This window comes from Protopterus annectens, chromosome 10.part0 (assembly GCF_019279795.1).
Source record: "Protopterus annectens isolate FY-2018-M chromosome 10.part0, PAN1.0, whole genome shotgun sequence".
Classification (NCBI taxonomy): domain Eukaryota; kingdom Metazoa; phylum Chordata; order Ceratodontiformes; family Protopteridae; genus Protopterus; species Protopterus annectens.
Genome location: NC_056744.1, coordinates 1,137,409,108 through 1,137,434,483, shown reverse-complemented (window position 1 = coordinate 1,137,434,483; position 25,376 = coordinate 1,137,409,108). Strand labels below are relative to the sequence as shown.

At 38.2% G+C, this 25,376-nt stretch overlaps 1 protein-coding gene across 7 annotated transcripts in view; it reads right to left on the bottom strand.

Annotated features, from left to right (window-relative positions):
- NEXN (nexilin F-actin binding protein) overlaps positions 1–25,376 on the bottom strand; it is a 955,560-nt gene that overhangs the window by 373,926 nt on the left and 556,258 nt on the right. For all 7 annotated transcript variants that reach the window (XM_044085866.1, XM_044085869.1, XM_044085863.1 and 4 more), the window contains one exon: positions 2,433–2,612. In XM_044085866.1, the coding sequence (XP_043941801.1) occupies positions 2,433–2,612 (180 nt within the window). The remainder of the gene's footprint in view (positions 1–2,432; positions 2,613–25,376) is intronic.

The following is a 25,376-nucleotide window of genomic DNA, read 5'->3' as shown; positions in this document are numbered from 1 at the left end:
ATCCACTTTTAAGATATTTGACTTAATCAATATTATATGTAATTACATATTAAAAAATACATAGTAACACATAGTGCTTGAGACTTATTCAGTCCACTTTTAAGATATTTGACTTAATCAATATTATATGTAATTCCATTTACCCATGAATGAATTGCTTTATGACTGTGACCTTTATAATTTTGCTGATCTCAGCTTAAGGACACTACTAATGCTAATATAGTCGTTCAACCCCGGGGGCTTTCCAGCCTCTAACTTGATCTGCCAGAACAACTCTCTTTATTCAAGTTTGGCCTCCCAATTACCCCCCCCCCCCGGGGCATCAGATGTAACTTGTCTATGACCATAAACCTGAACTTGTAGTTAGAGCATACTTGAGAGTGCTTAAAAAGCGCACTTGTTTCTTTTTCCTTACAAAAATCATACGTATGCGCATACATCCTCCTTCTGAGGTTCTTTTCTGTTTTTCCCACATAAAAGCTATTACATGATTCGCACACTACAAAATAAACCACCCCTAAGGTGTTGCATGTATAATATCCATTACTTTTCACCCTATAGTTCCTTGCTGTTAACATCACCTCACCTTTATCAATAATGTACTTACACTGATTGCACATTCCGCATCTGTAGGTACCCACCTTATTTTTTACTTTGTTGTGATTAACCATTTCCCTTTCTAACATTTCCTTGAAGTTCATATCCCTTTTTCTTATAAACTGGGGTATATCAGGTATAAAGTTCTTGATTTCATCCTGTAATTTCAAAATTCCCCAATGTCTCCTAATAATCCTAATATTTCTGTAGAGGTAGTGGAGTATATGTGAACAAGGCAGTTTCATATTCTGCCTGAGTAATTTGTTTCACTTCTAAATTGCCACCTTTTCCAACAATGGACCATACTTGATGTCCCTGTCTCGAACTACTTCAGCAATTAAACCATTCACCAGACATAATGGATATTCCCTCTGTATGAACAAGCCCTTAATGAATTCCAATTCCTGATGAAATATTAGGGATTCACTACACATTCTTGGAGCTCTAATTAGCTGCCCCTTGACAATACCCTTCTTTTGAAAATTGGGTTGTCCACTCTCATAGTGTAAATATGAGTTGGAGAATGTGTGTTTCCTGAATATTCTCAACTGAAAACTATTGTTTCCTAAATCCTTATATAACGTCACATCCAAATAATTTATTTCCTCCAAAGAGAATGTATATGTAAATCTCAAAAAGGTAGTTGTTGTATTGATGTAAGTCAGAAAGGACGTCAACTCATCCAATGACCCCTGCCAAAGCAAACAAATATCATCAAGAAATCTGGTGTAATAAGTTATGTTCCTGTGCCATTCAGTGTTAATAATATACTTCTTTTCCCAAAATTACAATATCAAATTGGCATATAAGGGGGCGCAATCTGCCCGCATAGCCACGCCACGTTCCTGCCTATAATATTCACCGTTAAAAAAACGTACTTATTTGTCAGTATTCTTTCCATGAATTCAATAATCAAATTGATCGTATTAGCATCCATATATTTGGCTTCAGATAATATCTCTTGAAACCACTCCAATTCTATATTATGTGGAATGCTAGGAAATAATTCCATTATATCCACTGTCACCAAATACACTGTATCACTGTATTTGTCCGCCATGATATTTCTTAAAAAATCCCAGGAATCCTTAGTGATATGTTTTAAGGATCCCAGTAACTTTTCCAAATGATGGTCCACAAATACAGCCAAAGGTTCCGTTATAGAACCGACCCCTGACACTATGGGCCTAAAAGCTACATTTTCAATGCTTTTATGGGTTTTGGGTATTCCAAATATTATTGGAATGCGTGGTTTCTCCACATGCAAAAAATTATATAGATTTTTATCCAATGCACCTTGTAACAGTGGATGTAGTCCTTTAAATAATAATGAATTTTGGCGTATGCGACATATATTTCGTTCTTGGATGTTATACTGTATTTCGCCTTATCATTCAAAATTTCAAACATCTTTGTTTCATAATCATTCATGTACATCAACACAACCCCCTTATAAAGTCGAAGAAAAAAAATAATGAAATTCTCTGAAAACTACAACTTTGCTACATTTTTTGTAGGTTAAGGAATTATGTACGATTTACAAAACTAAGCTAGAAGAAATTATGTGGCTGATATAACATAAAAAATAAAGAAAGAATAACACTCAGTGGAAATATGGTAAATGTATTTGTAGAAACAAGACATAAATATATCAAATAATGAGCAACTTCTCTTACTGGATTATAACATGAAAACTGCAATAGAAATATATGAAGGCCTATTATTCCCAGGAAGTTCTATAACTCAACTGGCAACGCCATTCCCAGAGCAACTATTACATAACAGCTGAACTTCCTATTCATAATTTGTTGTTTCTGTTTTTTAACATTTCTTACCATCATTTGTCTGGCTTCTTCAAATGCTTTTTTCTCCATTTCCAGTCGAATTCTTGCCTCTTCTTCTGCCTGACGTTTTTGCTGCTCTCGTCTTTGCTTTTCCAAATCTTCAAATGACAACTTCAGTTTCCCTGGTGTGACTGATACTTTTGTTTCTTTGGCAATCCTTTCCTCTTCATCCTAATAAATGAACAGAGGTACTAACCTAAGCTTTTCACAGTTTACTACAAGAAAAAGTACAACAATTAAGAATAAGGGCAGAATAAGCTCATGTAAAAGGCAAACACAGGTTAAGCAAAAGTAAAATAATTTGTCCTCGTGTTCAAATAAACATATCAAATGATCTGAATTCATGGAAGAATAACACTATAAACCTGGTAAGATATAACGAAGAAGGCAGAGCAGCAAAGAATAGGAAGTAAGTGGTCTGGCAACAGCAGAAAGTAGAAAATGAAAACCAACCAACCAAACAAAAAATACAGTAGAGTAGTGTTTCTCATTGCCTGACTGAAGCATATATTCTCCTACGTGTTTTACATTATTTGTAAAAGCTAATGTTTTTCCTTGTCTCTTACAGTTGTGAACCACACTGGTATGATATTCTTCCTTTTCTTGCTAACTCTCTTTCACCTTTTTCCTATTTCCTCAAATTGCTACTTCTATGGTGCACTCCTTTGCTCTCCTTCTACCCTTCTAGACCTTCCTTATTAACTCTTCATTTCTGTAGTCACACCCCTATAATCTTAGGCTCTGATATTTTTAGGATTTCCTGGATCTTTTTCCATGTTTGCATGAGTTTATACTGTCTTTGTAATTTTCTAGGCCCTTCTTTCCTCTGTTTGACTTTTACCTTTCCTAATTGCTTCTCCATACCTTCTTACCTCTTCCTGATGGTCTCCTTCCTTGTCTCTATTATCTTCTTATTACATGTTATTGCTTTCCTTCTTTCCCATACTATGCAGTGCAGTGTCAGTGGTGTAACAGGAAGTCAGCTTTGGTGAGGAAGGTTGTGGTTCCTGTTCCCACAGTTGGAAGGTGGAGCGCTGGCACTGCAGCATAAGGGGAGTGCTGCATTCCTGAGTATGTTGTCCTTAGATCGGGATGTTACACTGAGGTCACAAAAAAAAAACACAGTAATTCATTAAACTGAAGTGTTAAAAAAATTATCATCCAAAAACCACAAATAACGCTTCCAAGGCTACTGTTTATTTCTTAAAGTCAAGGACATGTAAACAATGCTTAAAATTAAAAAAAATATGAAACAGCAAAGCTCCAGTGTTAAAAAAATTGTGATGTTATTTAAGTTAGTTTTATTAAACTATCTTGACAATGTGACTAGCATGTTTTATGTTCTTAATTTATTTAAAATCTACACGTGATCAATGTTTTGTTGGCCTTGAGAAAAGGCTTTGCCTGAAAGTTTGCAGTATGGAGCTTTACTGTTTTATATCTTTTAGATTTTAAGTGGTTTTTTGTGTCCTTGATTTTAAGAAATAACATGTAGTTCTGGAAGTGTTATTTTTGGTTTTTGGATGTTAAACCAAGTTCCTGTCTGCTTAAGTTGGTGGTAGCTCAGGTGGATGTAAAAGATTCCATAGTATCAATCGAAAAAGATCAGGGGAAGTTCCATGATTCCAGTTCCATTCCAAAGACATGCATCTGGAGCATTTCTCCCCGGGCCTCCGCTAAAAACAGGCTCTGTGGAACCTAGTCGGACTTTCCCGGTCAACAAATGATAAATAAATAAAATAAATAAATAAATTAAAAATAAATAAATAAAAATGATACTCTGGCAAATTTCCCCAGGTATTACAAATTCTACATCAGTTTTCCACTGAAAAGAAGCCACTAGCCTAGTAGGAGTAACCTTGTCCACAAAGGATAAATAAATAATACTCTTCCTGATTTGTTACTTTTCCAATTATTTTCTCTCATCCCTGGCACTTTTGGCCAGCCTACTGTCCCCCTTTAAACACTTCCTCCTTCCCTCCTGTCAGCCTTTTTCTTTTAGTACACTATTTTGCTTTTGTCTAATTTGCATTCTCCCTTCCAGCTCATGTTTGAGCCTATCCAGACCCTGGTTTGGCAAAACAGTCACTCAGACTGAGATATAAGCCATCCCTGATGAACTCTCATCCTTCCAAGCTCTTTGCAGTATCTGCCCCTCCTTCTCCTCTATCCTTACCATGCATCTACATGACAGATCACTTAGGTCCAAGAATTAGAACCTCCTTGAAGTGTACAAACCCATACATACACCAAGATAACTTCTACTGTCATTCTCTGTAGCATGGAAATGGAATGCACTTCCACCCCACATCCATATTACCCAGAACCTCTCTACCTTTAAGACTTTGCTCCATTCCCACCTCTCCTCTAATTGGGAATGCTCCTGCTCTCACCCCTCTTAACTTCTGTCTACCTGACTCACATTCCTTCAGCCTTTCTCTCTCTCCTATTTCAACCTAACACTAACTATGCTCTTTTTCAGATCCGCGGTGGTACAGCGGTAGCGTTGTTGCCTCACAGCAAGAGGTTCTCCTGTTCGATTCTCGGCTGGAGTGCCTTCTGTGTGGAGTCTGCATGTTATCCCCACGGTTGAGTGGCCTCCGAAAGACATGCGTGAATGAGTGTGCCTTCGTTGAAGGTTGGGCATTGGGCTGGCAAGTCGGCACTACAAAAATCTACTGCCAATCATTAGTGGACCAGAGTTACGCTGTGGCGACCCCTAACTGGGAAAAGCCGAAAAGACAAACAAAAAACTAACTATGCTCTTTTTCCACTCTCTTCTAATTTCTCTTAATTTTCTAACTCCCATTACAAACGTCTTAGATACTGTATGTCTTAGATAGTATAGGAATTTGCAAGCCATGCCCTACAGAATGCTTTGTTATCTTATACAATGCTATACTATTGCTTATTCCACAAATGTTTCTGTTACTATTACTGCTATATCAGTAGGATGCTGCTACCTTTTTAAATTGTGTAATATTTTTCTAATTTTGTTAACCTGTGGATTTTTGCTACTGTAACTCTGTACATGGATCTTTTCTTTCTGGGCCTCCATTGAAAAAGGGCTCATCTCGGCCCAGTGGACTTTCCCAGTTAACAAACTGCAAATAAATAAATAAATAAATAAATAAATAAATAAATAAATCTGCATAAGTGTGTGCGCGCACTAGAGTTTTTAACTTGTTGTTGCATCACCATACCAGTGCCTAAGTGAAAAGGGTGGGCTGTTCATCTCACAGTGCCTTCTTATTTTTCATGCAAATAAATCTACATCATTCTGTTGGCTGGGCTCTCTGGGCACTGCAATCTTATTCCTAAAATGTCCTACAAAATCAGTCCTCAAGAAAGCATATCCTGTCATTCTGAACATTCCAGACATTCAGGATATGTGGTAGGATATGCTATAGCACGCTGTATATTACACGTTACAACTGAGCTGTAGTCAAACTTATGCGTATGCATAACAGAAAAAAATGTACAGACATCAAAAAGACCTCAAAAGAGAAATGTCTTCCTCATCTACTGTAGATATGATTGTTTTCACAGCTGCTTTGAGGTTGACATGACCTTCATATGCAGGTAACTTATGTGAGCTATTCACCACAATAAAAGACCCTTAAGAGACCGCCTGCAATATGTCGTACCACTGCATGAACTGTAGTCCACCTGCAGTCGAGTCATGTTTTGTCAACCTTTTCTATATGCTACATCAAGACAACTGTTTGTCTTCTTGGTCAATTCAGTCTTATGCATACATCTTCACAAGAGAAGGGTGACACATTCCAATTACTTCTGATTTCAGGGTTGTCACTTTGGATATGACATGGAATAATATGAGGAATGTAATGCCCATCTATCATACTTTTCTGTACTGAGATTTAACAAAGCAGTTGCTATACGGCTATACCAGTTCAAATAAACTTTCAGTGAATGAAAGCATTCAGCAAACTGAACTTGGTGATAAGTTTTTCAACAGATCTATTTTCAGTCTGCAGTGGGCACCTCCACACTTCTTGAAGAAGAAACATTAAGGACTGAGCAAACATTGACTGGACCTATGCATTAAATTCATGAGTAACACAATCCTAAAAAGACACTTTGCTTCTGGAGTTGAAAGGACAGTTGCGATACCTGCAGTTATAGTCACTGGTGCAGCCGAGCACACTCCACTCACACCATAGTGTATACTTATTTTGTGCAATGAGATACAATGCAATTTATCATAGTCTATGATTACATATTTTATTAAGTACCTGGCTGGCAATGTGGATTTTTTGCTTAACCTTGTCAAGTCATAATTTTTTTATTTGAAGTATTGGAACGTATACTGGTTAGAAACCTGCATTAACTGCGAATGGGAGCTACATTTTGGATCCTGGCACACAATTATAAAAATTGTATCTATGCTGATATGGTCTCTTTTTTTCAAAACAGGTTTATTGTTTTAACATATAAGAGAAATATCATAACAATTTTATACAAGTAATTAAAAATAGGTATTATTATAATATTCAACAAAACAACTAAAGTATTTACAAAGACATCCACTACAATCAGATCAATTAATTAAACTAAAATACCATGCTATTGAAATTAAAATTTTTTTAACAAATTTTGTAAATTATCCCATACAATAAAATAAGATGTTTTTCTGTTTGTTCTAGTCCTAATTGTGTTTATTTCCATATGGCACACTATATTCATAACATTTTTAAATTCATTGAACGAAGGAGGTGTATCTGAAATCCAATTTCTAGTTATTATTTTCCTAGCCACTGCTAGAATAGACCATAACAAGGGAAGCTTAACCTTTTAACACTTTGAGGTACAGGTGTGTTGAATAATATAAGAGATTTAGAAATAATGAAATTATCTGTAAAAGAGCCTGCAAAAATTCATTAATTGACTTCCAGTATTCTTTCAATTTTATACAGTCATAAAACATATGAGCCCAGTCAGCATTAATTTCTACATTACATCTCTTACATAGATTATCTTTATTATTTATTTTATTCATCATCAAAGGTGTATAAAAAGATCTATGTAAAAATTTCCATGTATAAAGTCTCCAGACAATGTAAGACGTAGTTCTATAAGCAGATTCCAATATATATTGTTTATCTTGTTGATTTGGTGGGTCCCCATTAATAGAAGTGAAATAATTCCAGTATGAATCTACACTGTAAAAGTTTCTTGTCTGATAACTTTATGTATGTATGAAAGTTTACCTTTATCAGAAACTTTATGTTGTAAATTTAATATCAAGTAATCAATCAGTGTTGGAATAGATTCTTTAACAGTTATAGACATTAAATCTATTTTATTAATGAGATGTTGTCTAAAGGTCTGAACCTCTAACCAGCAAGTTTCTCTTAGATCAAATTCTTGTTTTAAGAAATCTAGATTTTTAACTTTATTATCAGATATCAACTGATACCAGTACTTTAGATCATTATCTATAGCTAAATGAGTTCCTTCAGAAGTAGATGACAAAAGCATACCCTGAGTATACATTATAGGAAATACAATAAAATTCCATTCCCTATACTTAGGGTGCATGAATATAAAGTTACGATAACTAATAATAATATTTAATGGGTAACAAACCATATGTTTAGGTGTAATAGGTGAAGTACAAAATTCCTTTAGTAACCATAACATGGAGTTATTTACAATCATATTTATATGTGTTAAGGAGATTTTCATGAAGTGTATACTAATTAGCTCCCAATAATCTTTCCATTTTGTGACATATGACTGATCTATTAATAAAGTAATAACTTTTACAATAGAAGAGATAGTATATAAATTAAAGTCTGGAAAAGAAATACCCCCTTGAGACCAGCTATCAGTATGTTTCTTTAATGCAATCCTAGATCTATTAGGTGCCCATAAGAAATTTAACATTAGTGTGTTCAGTTTCTTGATAATTATTTTTGTAGGTGGAAGTATTATTGATTGTATTAAGTATAAAACCTTGGGGAATATTATCATTTTAATAATTGTAAGTCTCTCCTCCATAGTAAAAAACATATTATTCCAGGTATTAAAAATATTTTGTATATTAAGAAAACAGGTATTATAATTATTATATATAATAGATTTAATATCTTTAGAAAGTATTATACCTAAATAAGTTATCTGACCTGAATTGGGTACATATTTAGTAAAATCACTAATGAGAATATTTTTCGTGTATATATAGGTAGTATTTTAGTTTTTTCTTCATTGAATATTAAACCAGAAATACTTTTAAAATTCATCATGTTATCAAATAGAGACTGTATAGAAGAATTAGATCCTGCTGATGTAATTAGAACATCATCTGCAAAAAGTTGAATTTTGGATGTTGTATTTTCATCTATTTCAAAACCCTCTATGTCAGTACTGTTTCTGATCAAATTAGCCCAAGGCTCCATTACTAAAATGAATAATAGTGGAGAAAGTGGACATCCTTGTTTTGTACCTTTAAGAATGGGTAATGTTAAGTTGTCAATCTCGCCTTCATTCTTGCTGGATGGGTTCGGAGCCGATCCTCGGCTCCGACTCACTGCTTTAGCTTGAGAACTCCTTTTACCAGCTCGAGGCAACCCTATATCCCATGATGCAAGGCAGAACTACTCCAGATCTCGTTTGCCGCTTAGCGAAAGAGGTCTCCTTTGCCAGCTGAGGTAATTTTTTGTCAAAAAAAGCTTAGTTAGGGATTTATTTCCCCCTTGTTTCCACTTTCATAGTGTGTAGTGTGTTTACGGCCCACCCTATTCCCTTACAGTTCAAAACTTTTAAATTCCTTTGGTAATTGTATAAAAGTTAAGTTAGGCCTAGACCCCATTGGTTAATCCCTATCTGTGTGTCTGTGTGTTAGGGGATTAATTGTGTGTGTTTGTTGGGGTGTGTGTGTGACTTCTTTCTTAGAAATATGTCAAAGGAAGGCAAGGTCTCAGGCTTCAAGAAGTGTGACTCGTGCTGTCAGAAAATGTCTCTGACAGATGGTCACACTTCTTGTGTTTACTGCCTGGGGCCTTTGCACCTGCAGGACTCCTGTGCTTTGTGTCACTCTTTTAGCCAGAGAGTCCTGCAGGAACGGAGGAATAAGTTGATCCTCCGTGGCTTACTTAAGCCAGAAGGTTCTCCCTCTAAAACAGGGTCTGGTAAACCTTCTAAGCCACCGAAGGTTCAGGCTACAGTATCCAAGCCTCCTCCGGTGGCTCCGGCTCCGTCGGAGCCGAGATCGGCTCCGGCTGGAACCGATCTATCTGCTTCCAAAGTAGTGGGTTCGGCACCGATTGGTTCCGACACCCGGTCTACTGTGGCCTTGTCGGCTCCGGCTGGAGCCGACACCTTATCCAGCATCGGAGCCGAGAAACCTTCGGCTCCATCTGGAATTCAGGGGACTTCGGCTCCGATGACTTCGTCCCGAAAGAGATCTCGGTCCCCTTCGTTGCAGAGTATCCACTCGGCTCCGGGGTCTCCTCTTTTGTCGGAGTGGAGCCATCGGAGCTGATCTTTGAGATCTTCCAGGCTGTCTGACCACGACTTAGAGAGGGTGGTAAGCAGGCTGTTGAAGTCGCAGGCACTGGCCCAAATGCTCCATAGCCCATCTCAGCAGACTTCGGCTATTGTTTCACCCCTTGAACTTCCTCCTCCGACTCCACACCAGAGTTCGGAGCCAGAGCTTCTCGGGACAGCGACTGTTTCGGCGCCGGAGCTGATACATCCTTCGGCTCCATCGTCCTCGGCTCCGATCTCCTCCTTGAGGCCTTCCTTGGAGGGATCCGGTCGTCGGGTTTCCCTTGTCGGCTCCGAGGGGGCTAGTGGCATCGGACCCTTGTCCGACCCCGCTCTCCCTCTCGGGGCTTCGGCTTTGGTAAGCTCAGCACCGACATCGGCCTCGGAGCCTTCCCTCTCAGTGGAGCCGGGAATTCCTGTATCCTCGGATCGGGGATATTCCGGTCTCCCGGGGAGGGGAGCCTTTGAGGTGATGAGGAGTGTCCTGGCTACTGAGCCAGGTCAACGGTCCATCCCTCTAGCTCCTCCCTCTTCGGTGCCTGTAGACACCTCTTGCCATCCTCTTGCTCTCAGGCCCAGGGATCCATCGCCCCAGGTTTCCCCATTGGGAATTTCCTCCTCTTCCGAAGTTTCTCCTGATCCGGCAGGTGAACCCCCTCGGAAGAGGACGTGTAAGAGGAAACACACAGACTCCCCCGAGTCTACTACATCTGATACCGACTTAGATGAGTCGGAGGGTTCCCCACGATCCCCCTCTGAGGATGTCTCCTTTTCAGACATCCTTGAGCTCCTCAAACAGAGGGGGAATTGGCCATCCATTGATCCCTCCGAGGATGAGTCGGTATACCTGGAGGCTTTTGGATCCCGACCCTCCACCTCCTGGGTGTCTCCGCCTTTCGACCCACTTATGCAGGTAGTGGCTCGGAAGGCATGGGCTCTCAGATTCTGTGGAACCTGTCCCCAGGAGACGATCCAAGTTTATGACGGCCCCTACGGACAAACAGTTTCTTTCCAAGGCGTCTCTGTGGATGCTATGGTGGTGGCGGCCACTAAGAAGGAACTGGTGGATCCTTCAGTACCTGTCCATCCTCCTAACAAGGATTCTAGGACCATGGACAGGTATGGAAAGCGGATGTTTTCTTCAGCGACCTTTGCTATCGTTAAGCTGAACTACCTTTGTCACTTCACCAGGCTTCAAAGAGATATTCTCAAGGAACTGGGTGAAGTGGTCCAGGATCCTTCTGCTGCTGGGGCTCAAGAAAAGATTGCCTCACAGCTAGCAATCCTGAATTCCTTATCCAACTCCTCCATGCGGCTCATATCCTATGCGGCCGATGGAGCGAGCAGGGCCGCAGGCACAGGAGTTGCTCTTAGACGCCAAGCCTGGATGCGGCTTTGTAATTTTATGGACCCTTTAAGGCATCCTTCACTAATACGCCCTTTGATGGTTCGGCTTTGTTCGGACCTCAGGTGAAGGATACCTTGACCAGGTGTGAGCAGGACGGTAAAACTCTTTCTGCCGTTGGAGTCCATTTTTCCACCCCTTCTAGACCATATCCCAAGGGTCAGAAAGGAGGGAAGATGTGGTTCATAAAGCCCAAGGAGCTACACCGGACACACGTGGTCAGTTTACCCCCAGAGGCAGAGGGGTTACAATAATAGACGCCACCCTAGAGGCAGGGGGGGGTCCTCAGAACCAGGGCAACAGGGAGTCTCTTCCTGAGAAGCCCTTTCAGCATCCCTGAGGTGTTGCCCGACTGTCCACCCTTGGAAGCAGTCGGGGGAAGGATTTCGATGTACCCAGTAGCCTGGCATTCCCTCTCACAAGATATGTGGGTACAGTCGATCATATCCGAGGGTTACAAAATCCCCTTGAAAGGTATCCGACCTCAACAATCCCTTCCAGACATCTCACCCGGTCAAAGGGATTTGGCAGAACAGGAGGTTTCAAAGCTCCTAGGAAAAAGAGCCGTCCAGACTGTGCCGGCAGACCAGGTAGGATCCGGCGTCTACTCAAGATTCTTTTTGGTCCCCAAAAGGACGGGAGATTGGAGACCAATATTAGACCTGAGCAGTCTAAACAGATTTGTCAAGAAGGCAAGATTCCGGATGGTCACGCTTCAGTCCATTCTGCCCTTTCTGGGCAAGGACAACTGGATGTGCTCTATAGACCTTCAGGACACGTACTATCACATAAAGATTCACAGGCGCTCCAGAAGGTTTCTCCGCTTTCGGCTAGGGACCAGTCATTACCAATTCAGAGCCCTGCCCTTTGGCCTCACTTCAGCCCCCAGAGTGTTCACCAAATGCATGGCAATGGTAACAGCTCATCTGAGACGTCAAGGATTCCAGGTGTTTCCTTATTTGGATGACTGGCTCCTCTCCGCCACCACCAGGTGTCAGCTTCTTCAGACCAGAGACTACACTCTGCAGCTTTGCAGGAGTTTGGGAATTTCAGTAAATTTCGAAAAACCTTCTCTGCGGCCTTGCCAATCTATCACCTTTATAGGCGCAGAATTAAACACCGTCAAAATGTTAGCCAGACTAACAGATCAAAGAATTCTGGACATCCAAAAATTCGTTCGGATTCTATTGCAGAGCAGCAAGGTCAAAGCCAGATTTATACTGAAGGTTCTAGGTCTTATGGCTGCGGCCATTGTTCTTCTACCACTGGCTCGCTTCCACATGCGTCTTCTGCAGTGGATGGTCGTACCACAGTCTCCCGATGAGGCACGAAATCTTAGTCACACAGTCGTGCAGAACTCATCTGAATTGGTGGATATCTTCCCCGCTTCTTCATCAGGGCCGACCCTTTGTTCCCTCTTCTCCAGTTGCCACAGTCACTACGGATGCCTCTCTGATCGGGTGGGGCATTATCAGGGCAGGATGGTCCATGGCAACCCATAGAATATAAATGTCCTGGAGATGAGAGCGGTGCTTTTAACGTTGCAGGCCCTCAACGACTTTCTTCCCACGGGGACTATTGCAGTACAAACGGACAACATGTCCGTGGTCTGGTACATCAACAAGCAGGGCGGGACCAGGTCCTATCCGTTGTGTCGAGAAGCTCTCAGACTTTGGCAATGGGCAATCTCCTCTCATCGGTTTCTGATAGCAACGCACATCCCCGGCAGGTCCAACCTCTTGGCGGACAGGCTGAGCAGATCCATTCTGATGCCTCACGAGTGGTCTCTCAATCAATCTGTAGTGGATCAGATTTTTCTGAAGTGGGGCACTCCTTGTTGCGATCTTTTTGCTACTCCTCAAAACAACAAGTGCCCGATTTTTCACCCTCTTTCCCTTCCAGGCCAACCCCTGAGAGACTCTCTAACCCAGGATTGGCCCGGGGACTTCTGTACGCTTTTCCTCCTTTTCCCTTGATTCCACAAGTCATTCAGAAAGCCACCATTTTGAGGGCCAAGTTGATTCTCATTGCCCCTTATTGGCCTCGACAAATTTGGTTTCCGTCTCTGCATCGTCACCTTCTGGTGCAGCCCTGGCATCTGGACCCAGTTCCAGATCTCTTGATCCACCAGTCGGGTCAGCAGCACCGGGCCATTCATTCTCTCAACCTCACTGCTTGGTTGCTCCACTTCCTTCCCTAGCCAGGCTTCCGATGATCTCTGACTCAGTCAGAGACATCTTAGTGTCTTCTTTAAAGTCGTCCACTAGGACTGTTTATGCTAGCAAGTGGCAACGTTTTTCTATTTGGGCAAATTCCAGGAATATTGATCCCTTTACTGCTCCTGTACATTCTGTTTTAGATTTCCTGGCTGAGGTTTTTCATTCAGGATCCTCTTCATCTACAGTTAAAGTTCAACTGGCTGCTATTTCCAAGTATCATGTTGGCTTGCATGACAATAACATTATGTCTCATAGATTATGCAAGGCCTTTCTGAGAGGAGTTTTTCTCCTAAAGCCGCCTATAAAGCATCCTCCTCCGCAATGGGATCTAAACTTAATGTTGGCATCCTTGATGCTACCTCCCATCGAACCGTCTGCTTCATGTTCTTTGAAGTTATTGACCTGGAAAACTATATTCTTACTGGCTGTCACTTCAGCAAGAAGGGTTTCGAGATTCAAGCTCTCTGCATTCGTTCCTTACTTGGTTTTTCATAAGGACAGGGTATCCTTAAGAACGAACCCGTCCTTTCTCCCCAAAGTTGTGTCTCAAACCAATATTAACCAATCTATAGATCTACCAGTCTTTTTCCCAAACTATTCCGACAGAGGTGAACAGAAGCTTCATTTTTTGGATGTCCATCGTCAGCTCAGGTACTATTTGCATAGAACTAAACAATTCAGGAAACCGGACCAATTATTTGTCTCCTATGCAGAAAACAGGATAGGTCTTCCAGTTTCTAAAGTGACCTTATCCAGATGGTTGACTTCCACCATTTCCTATGTGTACTCTCTCAGAGGCAAGCAACTATCTTCTAAACCAAAAGCACACTCAACCAGGAGTCTATCCACTTCTGCAGCCTTTCAGGATAGACTACCCATTGATACCATTTGTGCAGCAGCTACTTGGGCCACGCCTCATACCTTTGTCTCTCATTACAAGTTAGACTTGGCCTCCAGAGACAGGGCCAGTTTTGGTTCCACAGTTCTCAAGAGTCTGTTCCATGGTCCCATCCAGCAAGATTGACAACATTTAGTTTTTAGTTATGTATTACCCCAGTTCCAGTTGTCTTCTCTTCTCTCTCTTTCTTCTTTCCTCCCTCCTTCCCCTGGCCTGGACAGATCTTGAAGAGTTCCTATCAGGTTGTTTTCCTCCTGAGCCTTCATATGAGGACTCTTATTATGAACTTGTTTTCCTAATTATGTTAGGTTAGTCCTTAGCAGGGTAGGTTAGCTACCAAACGAGATCTGAGGTAGTTCCGCCTTGCATCATGGGATATAGGGTTGCCTCGAGCTGGTAAAAGCCGAGGATCGGCTCCGAACCCATCCAGCAAGAAAGAAGGCGAGAGAAGACAACTAACATGGAACGTTATGGTAGGTACATAACTTCTAATTTTTTGTGAAACATATGTTCCTACCTTAATATAAGCCAACGCTCCTTTGTATAAATGTTCAATTAGATTTACAAATGCATCCGAGAAGTTTGTGCACTTCATTAAGGTAAACAGATAGTCCCAACTTACTGAATCAAATGCTGAACTTATATCAAGACTAATAAGTGTTAAATCTTTCTTTTTCCTATTTGCAAAATCTATTAATGTTAAAGTTCTTCTTATATTATCAAAAGTATTTCTATTTACAATGAAGCCTGTCTGATCTATATCTATAATGCCGGGAATGATTGTCTTCAATCTATCAGCAAAGATATTCATAAACATTTTATAATCAACATTAAGTAATGAGATGGGCGATATGAAGAACATCTAGTTGGATCTTTATTAGGTTTTAAAATTGGCGAAATAAATGTATATTGCCAAGATGGGGGTTATTAACTCAGTTTGGGCCAAAATAAAACCTTATGTATTAATGAATATGTATTTTTAGAAAGGATTTTATATATCTCTGGTATAATACCATCATTACCGGTGCTTTGTTTGATTTAAGCTTATTTATTTGTGTAATAACTTCTGTATATGAAATACTCTTGTCCAATAGTTTAATCTGTTGTTTATTAAGCTTTTTATTCATATTTGTGGTTATAAACTCCTTTATTTTATCTTTAGGTTCCATGTTAATATTATTATGGTTAATTTTGTGAAAGTGATTTCTAAATTCATCTAGTATTTCTGGTATACTAGAAACATTCTTCTTTTTCCTTAGAGAAAAGATTTCTTTGATATGGTTTTGTTTATTCAACCTTTTTTTTTATTTTTAAGTCTATGTAAGTATTTGGGGCTTATTGAATAAGACAAAAACTTGTATTTCTCTAAAGTTATTTTAACTTTATGAGTTAAAATTTCTTTGTATTTCTCATTTAGTTTGTTTATTTCTTCAATAACTTTCTTGTCCATAATATTTTCTTTATTATTATGTTTATAAGAGTCTAATTTACTTTGAATATCTAACAATTCCTTATCCCAAGATTTCCTTTTATTATTATACCATCTGATACTTTGTCCATATAGATATGATTTTAAGGCATCCCAAACATAAACAATGGAGACTTCAGGAGTGTTATTTATGTCTAAAAATGTTTTACTTCTGAAAGTATATATTCTTTATAGTCTTTTAGTTGAGTTAAGTATGCTGGTATCCTTTTGATCTGAACATTATGAGTATTTTTATCATGAATTCAAAACAATTGAATTATGATCAGATATAGGACATGAAATGATTTTGGAATTAATTAAATCTGTTACCATCTGGTTAGAAATAAAGACCCTATCTATTTTTGAATAAGTTTTGTATCTGTTAGAAAAAAGGTGTATGGTAATGATTTTGAATCTATCTGATTATTAATATCATTCAAATGATAAGAATTAGCAAAATCCTTTAAATGTTTTGCATTAGATGTAATTCTTCTCTTTCCTATAGTGGTAGTATCACTTTCATGTAGTATACAATTAAAGTCACCAGCTAAAATAATATCTCCTATAGAGAATGATATGATCTTATCAAGATGATGTTTCACTGTATTAATACCAATTCCAGGTATCCAATATACATTAATTAAAGTGTAAGTCTTCCCATTAATTTGTATTGTAACCATACAAAACATTCCTTTGTCATCCTGATAAGACTTAATGGTTTTAGGAATGGGCATACTTTTATTCCATAAAATAGCCACTCCTCTTTTTTCTGAGTGTGCTCTGAACTAACCAATACTGTATATTTGTTTGTGGCTAGTTTATCAATATCTTTTTCAAGAGATGGGTTTCTTGTAGGAAGACTAAGTTGGCCTTATGTAAATTAATGTATCTTATTAGGCTTGCCCTTTTACATGGATTATTCAATCCATTAATGTTTAAAGAAATTCCTTTTAAAGATGTCATTTGGCATTTTTAAAACTTAAGAATCTTATGATCAAAATAACAAATAACAAGATAAGTAATGTTACATCTCCTCCTTTAGGTGTACCTTTAAATATAGCTGTATTTATTGAATCTCTTATGGGATTTCGTATAGGATTCAATTTTGTTTGTAGTGACAATGAATGTACAAAATATATTGTGGATGTCAAAACTATATACAAATAACAATGAACAAGTGAAAATAATGTAAGGATTAAACCTTGCATCCAGCCTGGAGTTGTAAACTCCAACTTAGAGTAGTATTTACCACTCAAGTTAACCCCCTACCCTAAGCAGCAGTACGTCAGCTACCACCTTATCAATTTAATACTAGTTATATTTAACTGAAGTTAACAGTTTTCAATTCAATTATCTAGCAAGACAAGACTACACATTTGGTAAAACAGCATCATATAAACTAAAATAAACTTTTTTTTTTTTTTTTTTAAACTGTTCATACTACTATATACATCCATGTAATATAAAACACTTGTATGCAAATAGCATTCAAATAATCTTGATGTTAGAAATCAAGAGGAGAGAAAAATAAGTTCTAACATTAATTTAAATCAATAACTTTGGCTAATATGATTCAGACATTACATATATTAGGATGCATCTATTTTCTGTCATGTAAATACAGTTAACAGCTTCCAAAAAAAACCCTTGAATTGCTTGTATATGAGCATTTACACAAACTCATTATTGCCAATAGAATAAAATATTGTATTCATAGAAATTGTTATAAATCATACTTCATAGTTAAGCAGATTCTCAGAAACATTTATATACATATCTACATACACACACATACACACACACACACACACACTATATATATATATATATATATATATATATATATATATATATATATACATACATACACACATACACACATATATACATATATATATATATATATATATATATATATATATATATATATATATATACATGCATACACACACACACACACACACACACACACACACACACACACACACACACACACACACACACACACATACACACACACACACATACACACACACACATACACACATACATATATATATATATATATATATATATATATATATATATATATATATATATATATATATATATATGATCTCACTGAGTTGTATCTTTACTGAGCACCATCTTACATTGCTGTCCCTTCAATAAATCTGTCTGCTTTATACAAAATAATGCACAGCAAACACATTTTAGTAACCAGATTTTACAAACATGTTATACTACTGCTTTAAAATATATCACATGACAATTTCTTCCAGTATAGAGTTATAAAATTATTTATGCTTGTCAATCAGATGAATTAAATGAGTTATAGTAATGTATATGTTTGGGACATAGGTTTTAACACATATTATTAATCTGCTATTCCTGTATCTGTGATGTGTCAGTGTGATATCTAGGTCAAAGGTGAAACCAGCTGCTTTCAGCTTCTCTGTGAGAATTCTGAGAGTTGAAGCTTTTGAAGTAGCTCATGGACACTGTGCATGAGACAGCCCACATCCCAGATTGTCTCTCTTAACATTTTGGCAGGAAACTTATTAAAACTAGTGACAAACATTCATTTAGCAGTGTAAATGCATCTAAACATGACAAAACCTTCACAATGCATTCTACAGGTTATTACAGACTCTATGTAAGTGAAATCAAGCCCAAAATTATTAATAATTAACAAAACTCAACATTTTTGTCCCAACTCAACTCCTATGCGAATCTTATTATTTACTGTGTCTATATGATCAAAAGTATTTCTATATATTAATAAAGAAAAGAAAAAGAGAGTAGAAAGTAAAAGGGTGTAAGGCAGAAATAAAAAAATGTAAGAGAAAGCTATAAGAAGTATATACAATAGAACATTACTTACTGTTTATATTAATAGAGTTAAAAATAAAACATATTATTTACTATTATTTAGTTCTAATTATTATTAGTTAAAGCATGACAGATTATTTACAAACAAGCATAAGCAGTGTAATCAAGAAAGTATAATTAGGTAGTGTCATTCCTGTATCTGTGATGTGTCAGTGTGATATCTAGGTCAAAGGTGAGACTAGCTGCTTTCAGCTTCTCTGTGAGAATTCTGAGAGTTGAAGCTTTTGAAGTAGCTCATGGACACTGTGCATGAGACAGCCCACATCCCAGATTGTCTCTCTTAACATTTTGGCGGAAACCTATTAAAACTAGTGACAAACATTCATTTAGCAGTGTAAATGCATCTAAACATGACAAAACCTTCACAATGCATTCTACAGGTTATTACAGACTCTATGTAAGTGAAATCAAGCCCAAAATTATTAATAAGTAACAAAACTCAACATTTTTGTCCCAACTCAACTCCTATGCAAATCTTATTATTTACTGTGTCTATATGATCAAAAGCATTTCTATATATTAATAAAGAAAAGAAAAGAGAGTAGAAAGTAAAAGGGTGTAAGGCAGAAATAAAAAAAAATGTAAGAGAAAGCTATAAGAAGTATATACAATAGAATGTTACTTACTGTTTATATTAATAGAGTTAAAAATAAAACATATTATTTACTATTATTTAGTTCTAATTATTATTGGTTAAAGCATGACAGATTATTTACAAACAAGCATAAGCAGTGTAATCAAGAAAGTATAATTAGGAATAGCATTTGAAGAACATATAAACTTTTAAAGGAAAAAAATGTATCAAATTACTGACCTTATTTTTCTCTTCAGAAAGAGAAACAAGTTAAATCACAGCTTGCCATTAAATCTCCAGATATTTTGACTAGTTATGAAACAAAACATTTCTTTGCACACAGAGAATAACTTTGATTAAATCTTTTTCAAAATATTTGTTGCTTCTTGGAAATGCAGGAACTATATTTAAATTAATAATAAAATAAAATGATGAGAGAGAAAAAAACATAGTACAAATCATTTGTTTTTAGTCTCTTCTTCTTCTCTGAAGTCTTCCATGAAGTTTCAGTTGCCAGTCTCTTTAACGAAGGACTAGCCCATTCCATTTCTTCTATTTTTTCCAAAATCTTATTTTTTTTGATAAACAGTAAAGCAGAGTCTAAGTCATCAAAAATTTTAGGACCATCAGGAAGGAAGATTTTAAGCTTGGCAGGAAACAGAAGGTATGTTTTAAACTGTGCTTTTTTAAGCTCCATTATTAGTGGCAGAAAAACTTTTCTTTTAGCTAATACCATGGAAGAATAGTCATTGTCAAAACGCACAGTTGTCTCATTAATCTTAACAGGAGCTTTAGCCCAAGCAGATTTAAGAACCATCTCTTTATCAAAAGATGATAGAAATCTAACTATAACTGATCTAGGGTTTGTTAGAGTTAGTATTAGCTATAGATCTATGTGCTCTTTCGATACCAAAAGAGAATGCTTCTGGTAAATCTAAAGTTTTAGGGAGCCATGTTGTTAAAAAAGAAGTAATATTGTTACCTTCAATATTTTCTGGCAGTCCAAAAATCCTAATGTTATTGCACCTAGGTCTATTTTCCAGGTCATCCAGCTTTGTTTGTAAATGTGTATTTTGTTTCAGCAGAAACTCAATGTTGATTTCCTCTTCTTGTATTCTATTTTCCATGTCATTCACAGCTTCTTCTATGCCTGTCATCTGGATCTTCTGTTGTTGCAGGTCCATATGTAACAAGTCTATTTGTTTTGTAGTTTTTTCTATGAAAGTGTCTATTTTAGTATCCATTTTATCCATCTTAGCAGTAAGTTGCTGGACTATAATTATCAGAGACTGAAGTTCTTTCTTGATGCTGGAGTCTTGAGAATTTGTCTTACTGGAACTCATTTCAGACTGATAAACTGACAGGAAAATTTCCAAAGTAATTTCTGACAGGAATATTATTAAGATTTCCTTTCTTTTTTAGATATAGTTCAAGAACTATATAAAACAAACATATTTAGAAAGAAAATTACTTCAAAAATTAATTTTTTAAGTAATTAATTCCTATCAATGTAATGAAATTGGTGGAGCTGAAGAAATCTGCTGCTATCCTGTGTTCATCCTTCATGGTCTCTTTTTTTGAAGAATTGTAACAATTACTACCTTGTTTAACTGTAGTAGGGTTCACTATAATTATTACCTTACTTAACTGCAGTAGGGTTCACTATAATTATTACCTTACTTAACTGCAGTAGGGTTCACTATAATTACTACCTTACTTAACTGCAGTAGGGTTCACTATAATTATTACCTTACTTAACTGCAGTAGGGTTCACTATAATTATTACCTTACTTAACTGCAGTAGGGTTCACTATAGCCACTTGAGTTCCAAAAACTTGAAAACTGCTGTCTCAAAGCCAGGGACTTGAGTGCATCTCAGCTCATCTACACTGCTCTCCATGCTCGGACTTAAATATGAGTTCAGGAAAGCAGCTGTGGGGAGGGAAGAGGAAAGGGGCGGGTTAAGATTAAGAAGCGGGAGGGGATTTTAAGGTTAGCTAGCCAGAAAGAAGTTTTAGGTTTAAACAGCAATTGGTAAATTTAGGTTTGGAGATTTGGGTTGGAGTTTTAGGTCTAGGGAGTAGGAAGAGAGTTTTAGGGTTAGGCGTGATCACGAAATTTAGGTTTAGGGAGGGAGGTTGGGGTTTAGGGTAAGAGAATGAGGAGTTGAGTTGGTAACTGGGTGGGAGGTTTAGGTTTGGGGTTTAGGTTCTGGGATTAGGTATTGGGAGGGCTATGGAGAAATTGGAGATCAGTCTAGTGGAAGTTAGAGCACTTGCTTTTGTAAGGAAATGGCAGCGAGCAGGTGTATTGTTAGCTATTAGCAAGCGAGCACTTGTAGTAGACCTGCTGAACTATCTTACTTTAAGGACAGCTGTAGCAGCAAGTGCACTATATTGACTGATTTCTAAGTAATCTTACAGTTAAATACTTAAAGACAGAGGGGGTGAGAAGGCAGGACTTTGAAGGGTGGTGTAGACTGTCTACATTCTAGGACTCTTCTTTACAGTTAACAGAATGGCTATGGGTAGCAAACACCTTACCAGTCCATTTTGATCCGTCTCTATGACTGCTGACACAGGGAGTCTTCTGAATTTAGTGTAACTGGACTATATTAATACCCATGAGGCTGTACATCACAGTGTCCTGGAAAATGAGAGGCTATGGGGCTACATCCCAAATGATGAAGTGGACAGGAAAATAGCAGACTGGCTGGAATTTTGGAATGAGAGATTATAGGGGAGAAACAAAGACAAATAAAACTGGTAAATGGCCTGGTCCCAAGCAATATATTTGTGTCAGATACTTGTGCTGTAGAGGATGAGTGTATTTTAGGTTAGTTAAAAAAAAATAAAAAAAGTTGTGCATTTGGTAGGGAAGACGTCAAGGAAAACATACATGCTTGAATGGGTGGCCACTGGAAGGACACAGGAAGGAACAAGAGATCTGGGTATCATAGTCACCGAGAATACTGGGCTGCACTTGTTTAGGATTCACAATCCTGGATGCTGAAGTCATTCTTCCAAAACACAACACATACTTAAGGTCACACAGAATGCTACATCCAATTCTGACAATGATATGCAGGTTAGGAAATGGGTCTGGAAGAAAATGTGCAATGCAAAGTAATCCAAATGACGGCAAAAGGAATTAAAAACATTAGAGTGTGAGGACAGACTTTGACAGTGTGGCATATAAACATGTAAACATATATGTGTATGTACACACGCACACACACACACACACACACACACACACACACACACACATATTTATATATACATACATACATACACACACACATACTTATATATACATACACACACACACACACACACACACACACACACACACACACACACACACACACACACACACACACACATCTATACATACATACATACTGTGACACCCGTGCACTGGCCCAGCAATCAAGGAACCTCAATCCCCACCACTAACACCAGTGAGGGGCGTCCATATAGGGAAAGGATAATAAATACACACACACACAGTAAAGTACAATTTCCCTTAAGAGCACACAGAGACCACAGTAAGTCTGGGGCAGGTTTCACCCTTTCTCTCCAGATCCCCAATAAGACTCCCCACTGGCACAGCTATAGGGTCCAGATCTCAGTCTAATGGGAAAGCTAAAACCTCCAGCACCCTCTCTGTCCAACCAGTGCTTCGTGCCCTGTCCAAGTAGCTGACACACACACACTTTGAGATAAGAGTTATATACAACCACACAGACACTCCTGGGGAAAGCTGGCACAGGTTCTCCAGCTGTGCCCCTTTTACCCAGACTATACGGTAGTACTACTTGCCACCACCCACTAATATTTATCAGCTACTAAAAGGCCCTTATGAAAGGGTGTCCAATTATACTGTGCAATATTATTATCCAAATGGTAAGTGCAACTGAACAGTCAAGGCTTATTGGAGTGGCTTGGCCAGTATCACTATATACATGGAATGTACTCTAGAGCTCAAATTATCTCTACACAAAACAGCTGCAGTTAAAAGGTTTAAAAATATTTAATAATAAATAATAACAACACAAGACAATACTTCTTACTACACAGTGCTAGTCAAGAGTTCAGACACATGAAAATGCTTAAAATAATACAGTAGAATAGTTCTGACATCAGTACAGAAAACAACTGTCTAATCTTCCTATTTCCTAGTTATTTCTAAGAGAAACACTAAAGTCTAAGATCCTACTTACATACAGAACACAGGCAGATATTGGTGAGTTGGATGTTCTCAAGTTAAATGCTCAATGCCCTCATTCTTCCTGTCCTTAAATTGATACCACAGTACCACTGATTCACTTCAGATTATATAATTTCTTTCTGGTTCCCAGGCTAAAAGAAGCTCAACATTTACATTTTTAACATCTCTTTTGTTATCTTGTACCTGCAGGAAGCTACAGCAATAAAAGACATTCCACATCTAAACTCTAGTAATTATTCCTTAAGTTAAAACAATAGAAAGAATGTGCTAGCCTAGACAGACTGACCCGAGCTCTGAGATCAAAGACAGTCATGAAATGCTTGACTTGTCAGCTTTCTTAAAGCAGCATGCTCTTTGTTACATTTTTTCCAGTTCAACATCTGATACAGTCATTTCACATTTAAGAGAACAAGCCCGTGGCTTACATTAATATTTACAAATGACAGAATTATCTACAAAGTTCTATCTAGCTAGACTGACAGCCTTTACCTATCTTCACACATCTCCTCCCCCTCAGAGAACAAGCTAGTTTTTCAAGTGACCCTTGAGAAACGTTGCTTGAGAGGTTAGGTCTATCTGAGTATAGCTTACCCTATTCCCTGTTTTGAAAGCCCATCTGCGTTAGCATTGCTAATCCCACTGTGGTGCTGCACTGACATATATGCTTGCAACCCTAGGCTCCATCTTAGCAACTTTGCATTTTGCTGGCTGGCTCTGTTTAGCCATGTTAGGGGATTGTGATCTGTCACTGCACTGAATGTTCTTCCATACAGATGTTCTTTGTGTTTCACTGTTGCAGTGATTACATTTGGGTAATCTGCTGGCAGGTTGCTCTCAGTCGGGTAATGTGCTGGCAGGTTGCCCTCAGTCGGTCTGAATTCCAAAGTCGTGGGTCCTGCGTCGGTTGCTGTCTTCTCTTCCATGATGTCAGGTCATCAGGGGTATAAAACATGCAGCCGACGCCATTTTCTTTAGTCTTTCTTGCCGCGCGGTGCCTGAAGCAGAAGCATTTTGCAAGTGCCGGTTCGCCGACTACTGAAATATTCCAGTTTGAGTTTCAGAACTGAGGTCTTCACTAAAGCTAAGTACCCCGTTGGGGAAACTTTTTTCTTACTTTTTACCGATATCAGAAAAAGTTAATAATTGTATTACTTGCGGGAAGCAAATACCTCATAAGGATTTCCATTTATACTGTATTCCTTGCCTAGGCCCTGATCACAACATGCCTGGCTGTCAGCTTTGTGCTAGATTTAACCAGCGCACTATTAAGCGTCGGTATATTTATGCATCAAAGTATTTTGGAAACAGATTTAACTACCCAGAAATGTCGTCGGATAGCAATCTGACTACCGGAGTATATAAAAAACGCAAAGAAAAGGACAGAGAAAGGCAGTCGAGATCCAAAACCGACAACAAAGCTTCTCCTAAGCCAGTCGCCAGTTCGCCGGTACTCAGTGAGGTGCTTTCGCAGCCCCTGATACCTGCTACCTTCGAGTCGCAGACCTCTACCGACACCCATGTGGAGTCCGGCATGCCGCAAGATACTCAAGATATTGGACCGACGGATGTATCTCCCTCGGATGGGTCCAGAGCCGCTGAACAGGTACCAGCTTCTGAGGGTGTATTCAGACCTCAACATTTGTATATCAAACCGACGACAGCTGCAAAACAAAAGACAAAAGCAACTTCTAAACCTAAAAAACAGACACATGAGCCATGTGCACAGGCCTCTAT